Source organism: Babylonia areolata, chromosome 11 (assembly GCF_041734735.1).
Source record: "Babylonia areolata isolate BAREFJ2019XMU chromosome 11, ASM4173473v1, whole genome shotgun sequence".
Taxonomy (NCBI): domain Eukaryota; kingdom Metazoa; phylum Mollusca; class Gastropoda; order Neogastropoda; family Buccinidae; genus Babylonia; species Babylonia areolata.
In genome coordinates, this window is record NC_134886.1 from 40,852,155 (window position 1) to 40,859,654 (window position 7,500).

At 39.6% G+C, this 7,500-nt stretch overlaps 1 protein-coding gene across 1 annotated transcript in view; it reads right to left on the reverse strand.

The window, feature by feature from the left end:
- LOC143287736 (uncharacterized) overlaps positions 1-7,285 on the reverse strand; it is a 27,979-nt gene extending 20,694 nt beyond the window's left edge. Inside the window, exons 1-2 of the mRNA XM_076595979.1 lie at positions 7,152-7,285; positions 1,373-1,574 (exon numbers count right to left, since the gene is read on the reverse strand). Of these exons, the coding sequence (XP_076452094.1) occupies position 1,373 (1 nt within the window). The 5' untranslated portion in view covers positions 1,374-1,574; positions 7,152-7,285. The remainder of the gene's footprint in view (positions 1-1,372; positions 1,575-7,151) is intronic.
- Between the last annotated feature and the right edge of the window lie 215 nt (positions 7,286-7,500).

Here is a 7,500-nt window from a genome sequence, read left to right on the forward strand (position 1 = left end):
ATACACACAAAACACACACACACACACACACACACACACACACCACACACACATTACCCTGCACCTCCTCTACCCCTCCACACACTCATTTCTAGATCGCAGCTTCCACGGCACACACTAACAATGCAAGTGATATTTCTGTTTCACCATCAGAAACGAGTGTTTGAAAAAAAAAAAAGAAAGTCGTGTGCTGGCAAAGGAACAATTCTAACTGATTAATATCTATCTTGAGCAGCCCACATGAAGGCAAACACACAGAAGGGGGAATCGAAACTGAGGTCACCATGAGAGCAAAATACGAAAGGCCACAGAATTTGGGACATTTTTTTAGAATATATATTTGATGACGATGAGGTTGTGACGAATCAACTGTGAGTCCATTGGGTTTGGAAAACGGCCGAATATGGCTACCTACGTATATAATTATATGTATATATTAATGGCGGGGGTATAAAAACAGTCATGCAAACAAAAGCCCACTCGTACAGTCGCCAGTATGTGTGACGGGACAAGAAAAAAAAAAGAGAGAGAAAAAGAATCGTACATGTTTAGCCTGTGAGCGAACAAATTTTAATAATTAACCCGTATGATTGTGGGCCCTCAACAACGAAGAAGAAGATCGAGGGAGTTGCAGCCCATGAACGGAGAGAGAGAGAGAGAGAGAGAGAGAGAGAGAGAGAGAGAGAGAGAGAGAGAGAGAGAGAGAGAGAGAGAACTGAACTGAACTGAATCTGTTTAATGTCATCAGCAGAAATGTCATATTCACGTGGAGTTCACAATGTCATGGGTATTGTCAAAGAAAAACAAACATTAACAACAACAAAACACACACACACACACGGAAATGCCCCAGAGACTATTCTACACATGCAGACAGCAGTCTCCCATCAGCATACACGCGAATCTTCATCCATACACGTACAAAAAAAATAGACCAAAGTATGCTGATACCTTATTCTAAGTATTGTAATCGTTACTGTTCAGTAGCAAACCATCAGGCACATAAAAAAGGAAATAATCAATCTGCGTGAACTAAAGCTTGAGAGAGACAAGACAAGACAAGACAAGACAAGACAAGACAAAATCTTTATTAACGAGGGTAATAGATAAGCAAGTAACATGCTTTTTTACATCCAGCCCTCGCCCTAAAGAGGGAATAAAGCTAAAAAAGCGAAAATGAGCACACAATCAAAACACAATCAAAATATACCATTATTTCACCATTCAAAGCCATTCCACAAAAGGAAGACAGAGAGAGACACAGAGAGAGAGAGACAGAGAGACAGAGAGAGAGAGAGAGAGAAGGGGGGGGGGGGGGGAGAGAGACCTGTTGCCAAACATCAGAACAAAACTTCAGAACCTGCCAACTCACTCTCTATGGGCTGACGGGAAGCAGCAAGAGAAACTGCTGCATCAGCAGCACAAGGCACCGGCAGAGGACCCCAAAGTGGATGCGGGGCAAATCACTTCCCACAGTTCCCTGCTCCCTTCCTGGCAGTTCCGTCAAGGCACGGCACCGCTGTTCTTTTGGAGCTGTTGTCGTCGTCGTCATCTTCTCCCCCATCGTCTGTAAACTATACATAGGACAGGCAGGTGTCACTGGTGTGACATGGCGAACATGACTTTTCCGGGCGAGTGGAGAGGCGTGGGGGGTGGGGGGTGGGGGGTGGGGGTGGGGGGGATTGCGAGTGGAGGATCGAGGAGGATGGATGCAGGGATTTTTGTTTTGTTTTCTAATTGAAAGTTGATGGCAGGCAGGATGGAGGGTGTGGATGGAGTGGGAGGGGTTTGGGGGGAAGGGGGAGGGGTAGTGGGGAAGGGGAAGGCGTGTTTTCTCTTTTGGTGGTTTTTTTTTCTTCTTCCCCCCCCCCCCCTTTTTGTGTTTTTTTAATTATTTTTTAAAAATTGTTTTGTTGTTTTTTTTGTTTTTTTTTCTTTCTTTCTTTTCTTTTTTTCTTTTCTTTTTTTTCTTTTGTCCGTGTCAACGAAAACAGTGGGGGTATGGACGAAAATCAGACGAAGACAACAGCGCACATTGCATGCCAAGGGTTCTGAATTACATTAGCCGTCCATGTAGCACGATCTTAACTGGAATGCCTTATATAATTATGTGGATTGCGACTTTCATTGAGTATTTCACGTTTGATAGCAATAAGAGAGAGAGAGGGGGAGAGAGAGAGAGGAGGGAGATGGGAGGGAGAGAAAGGGGGGGAGAGAAGGAAAGAGAGAGAGAGAGACAGAAAGGAAGGGGAGAGAGAGAGAGAGAGAGAGAGAGAAGAGGCGGAGGAGGGGGAGGGGAGGGAAGGAGAGAGAGAGAGGGGGGGGGGGGGGGGGTTGCAAAGCGGATCACCGGAGAACATGACATTCTGAATCATGTTCCACTGTGAACTTGACCTTTGACCTCGAACCTTGACTCATGCTTTAGTCACAACCTCACACAGTACGAGCCCAGGAGTAATGAAAACTGCATGGAAATTCTAAGTTGAAACATCCCTCTATGCTTTTTGTTTGTTTGTTTGTTTGTTTGTTTTTGTTCCTCAATTACACAATGTTGTCACTTGGAACTCTGGCCCCTGACCTTGATTCTCTGCGGCTGTTTTTTTTTTTTTTTTTTTTTTTTTTTTTTTTTTTTAAGATTAAAAAAAAATATATATATATGATGACCAAACACTGCACCAAGTTTTAATAATGGAGACTGGATGTCGGATCTTATCTCTCTTGTGCCTACAAGCTTTTTCTAATTAAACATGCTCTATTGCGACCTTGATAGCAATAGTGACCCGTTCTCTCAAAATCACCCATAAGTTAATAATTTTCACTTTTTGAGATGTGTACATATTCGAAAACTAGATTTAATGAAGATTAATATGATATAAGTATCATTATTGCATTTAAAAAAAAAAAAAAAAACTGACCGAGATATACAGCTTTGAAGCTGGTATGTATCAAGGCGGCCATTTTGAGAAAATGGACTTTAAAGATTTCGTGTCATGCTGCATCAGGTTTTCCTTAGCAACGGACCTTCAATATTCACCAAACTTTCCCAAACTTTGCAGAACACAAGATTAATATCAAATACATTGTCTGAACTAGAAAATTTTTTTAATTCTTTCTTTTGATATGCCCATTATGAGTCTGCTAACAGTTGTACGTTGGACGCATATTTTCCAGTCAGACCAATAAAACACACTGAGAAATTCATATCCAGAAATATTTCATTTATATCAGCACACAGCCACACGAAACCATACAATGCATATATTTCCTGCTATGACCAATCACTACACAAAGCCTGACAAGAACTGGTCAAAAGATGTGAGCTCTGTCAGGCCATTTCTGTTTTGCCAAGTAATGGCCTTGACCTTTGACCTCACTCTGATTTTCAAGTCAAAGCAAACAGGACATAAACCAAAAGGCATTACTCATAACAACCATGTTATCAAAGTTTCATATGTTTGATAGACTTGTGGCAGTTGAAATATTGTATTTGTATTTGTATTTCTTTTTATCACAACAGATTTCTCTGTGTGAAATTCGGGCTGCTCTCCCCAGAGAGAGAGAGAGCGCGCGTCGCTGCACTACAGCGCCACCCCCCTTTTTTTTTCTTTTTTTTTTTTTACAGTTTTTTTTCCAATCGAAGTGGATTTTTCTACAAAATTTTGCAAGGAACAACCCTTTTATTGCCGTCGGTTCTTTTACGTGCACTAAGTGCATGCTGCACACGGGACCTCGGTTTATCGTCTCATCCGAATGATTAGCATCCAGACTACCACCCGTTTAGTGGAGGGGGAGAAAATACTGGCGACTGTGGCATTCAAACCAGTGCGTTCACACACGCTACCACGAGGCCAGCTTGTATTGTATTGTATTCTATTGTATTACTCTTTTGTAACAACATAATTCTCTGGGTGAAATTCGGGCTGCTCTCCTCAGGGAGAGCTCGTCGCTACACTGAGAGCGCCACCGATTTTCTTGCAATTTTATTTGTTTTCGTATCGAAGTGGATTTTTCTACTGAATTTTGCCAGGGTCAACCCCTTTGTTGTCGTAGGTTCTTTTACGTCTGTTAAGTACATCCTGCACACGGGACCTCGGTTTATCGTCTCACCCGAATGACTAGCGTCCAGACCAGCACCTGTCTAGTGGAGGGGGAGAAAATACTGGCGACTGTGGGATTCGAACCAGTGCGCTCACACACGCTACCACGAGGCCAACATTCCACTCTGAATAATTCCAATGTTTACTTAAGGTTTACTATGGATATATTTACATATATATAGTATGCATTTATACACACCTTCACACATAAACACCCAGGTGGGTATTCATAGAAATTAAAACAGATCTGGAAGTGGGTTTTTTTCAAGTTCTTAATTTTCTACCTTGAAAATGCAGTTACCAGTATTTAACGTATAAAACTACTACTAGTAATTCACACACACACACACACACACACACACACACACACACACACACACACACACACACACACACACAGAGGAGAAGGTAGGATAATTGTGTGTGTGTGTGTGTGTGTGTGTGTGTGTGTGTGAAAGAGAGAGAGAGAAAGAGAGAGAGTGTGTGTGCCTCCCCACCCCCTTTTATGTATTACTAACACAATGCTTTAATTTTTACCTAGTATTGTGTAGTGTAGACTCTATTTAGGGCGGGGACGGATGTAAAAAAAAAAAGCACATCAGTGTTTACCTATTATCCTCGAAAGAAAGAACTGTGTCATGGCTTGTCTCCTCTCTCTCTCTCTCTCTCTCTCTCTCTCTCTCGCACGCGCGCGCGCACACACACACACACACACACACACACACACACACACACATGCACTCTCTCAAATACAAATTTGCTCTCTCTTTAGTCTGTCTCTTTCTAAAAAAACCCAACAAAACAAACAAAAAACAAAAAAACAAAAAACCCCAAATATACACATGTGTTGTTGTTGTTGTTTCTTTCTTACAGACAGTAGTGTCTCTAAGAAACAATTAAGTACAACAAGGAAGGGAAGAGAAACTCAATGAAACTGAAATTGAGACAGTGACAAAAAAACATTAACAAACAAACAAGCAAAATAAACCAGAAACCCAAGACAACAAAAACAAAAAGCAAGAAAAAAAAAAAGAAAAAAAAGAAGAAGAAGAAACAACAACAACAACAAATAAACAAACAAACAAAAACCACCAATACGTAGATATACTTTCACCGCAGATCACTTTTTATAATATAGACTGTCCTTTTCTTCCCTCTTTCATACTATGTCTACACATGACCAGGCAGAACACAGAGCTTAGCGTTAAGAGACAGAGAAAGAGCGACTGTCTTCACAACGAACTGTTTCCTTTGATGATGAATCATACAAGGAAGTTGAAGAGACTCCATGGCTGTAGTTTGCATCGGTTCGGCCAACTGTAAACGTATATGACGCCAATTAATAATGTGACATATAGTTAGAAGGAAAAAGTCTCATATCAAATCAAAATAACAACAAGAGAGGCAAGGCCTTCAAGACTCACTTGTGATACACTTAAAAAAAAAAAAAATCTAATCGTTAGAATGTGTTCTGTATTTGTTATTATAAAGCTTCGCGTTTAAAAAGAAAAAAGAAAAAAAAAAGTCCTAACCAGATTCGAACCCCGCGTGTTCGGGTGAAAAGTAACTGCCTTATCCATTACACTATCGTAGCTACTTAACTGACGTTCTAAAATTTAACATTTGAACATACTTTTTTAAAGGGCGATAAATCAATTGCGGTATTCGCAGTGAGAACGTTAAGTCATATTATTCTGGTGTATCTTGGGCATTAAAAAAAGTTTTAAGGGCAATAAAAAATTCTTTTTAATAGCTATCGCCGCAATCACACTGCAACATTTAGCCGTTTTCACTAGATCTAGATAGATGTACAAGTTTAGTTACACCCGCCGGGAATGTAGTATGACACGGTCGATTCAATTTCTCTTTTATGTTCATTCTAGTTTTATAGTTTTAAAGTTGATATGAAAATTTAGTATTTTGTTAAACTAATAACATGTAGAACCAAGTACAAGTACTTCTAAACGTCGTAAGAAGTGAAAAGGACTTCATTTTGAGAAAAGTCAAGACTGGAAATTTTTTCGTTTCATCGTGATCAGTTCAAGGGTATTAACTCGCATGGTTTACAATTTTTAACTGTGAATTCCGACTGATTCTGTGGATATTTTTACGGCAGTTTGGGGCATAATCCAGTAAGTTATGAAGCGTTCACAAATCTTTCTCTGAATAAATATTTAACGGTCTCCTTCTCCAACTTTCTATCACATGTTATCATGTATTGTCCATTTAATATAGGATTGAACTGGCAGGTCAACTTTTGAAACAAAATGGCGTCGTTCGCGTTCGCGAAGAATATGAGCACGCGCTTTGAATGTGTATAAATATGTGTTCACAATTGATTTTTGCCCATGACCTTAAGGGCTCAACCAACAGATCTGTAAAGTCCACTCGTCATATTGATTTTAGTATTTTCCGAAAAAGCCCACTTGGGCGAATGAACATAGTGAAAGCCCTGTACACTGAGAGTAAAACACACAAACTTTTTATGTATTGAGTATAATTTCAAAATGTAATGTTTAAGATGAGAAAGATCAGTTTAAAGCAAATTAAGTCCCCTAGCATTAATTACAGAGTAATTTCCCTTTTTTACTATCTGCACCAAAACGTTTGCAAAATAAATAATACTTCCATGCTTAGCAAAAGAAGTTCCTGTTTGAACAAAAAATGATAATAATAACTGCTCTTGTTGTTGTGTCAGAATATCAGATCAAAGTGCCAAGTTTAGAGAATACAAAAAATATAAATATAACAGTAAATGCAGTTTGCATATAATTAGGCTTATTTTTTTTTGTGCCCATCCCAGAGGTGCAATATTGTTTTAAACACGATAACTGGAAAGAACTGAATTTTTCCTATATTTATGCCTAATTTGGTGTCAGCTGACAAAGTATTTGCAGAGAAAATGTCAATGTTAAAGTTTACCACGGACATACAGACACACACACACACACACACACACACACACACACACACACACAGACAGCCGAACACCGGGTTAAAACATAGACTCACTTTGTTTACACAAGTGAGTCAAAAACCGAAAAAGAAATTTACCTCAGCAAAGTCTGCCTTGATCTCACAATGAAGTACACCTCAAAGTATCCGCGCGGCTACAGTACACGTCAAACTGGCAGGCAATTCTTGACACTCCATCTCTCCTCTGTGTCTATTGTCAGTGCAGCACGACTTAATGGAAACTGACGGGACATGCGAACATCCTGACCTTTAACGACGATAACTGAACAGAACATCCTGTAATCAGGGAAATTAGCGCTGTACGTATTTTCATTATGTTCTGATTTATTTCCTCGTTCTCTCTTTGGATTCAGAGCCTCTTTAGAGAAATCTCTTGTGATAAAAAGAAATACAAATATAAATACAAATATATACAGGCAATAATAAC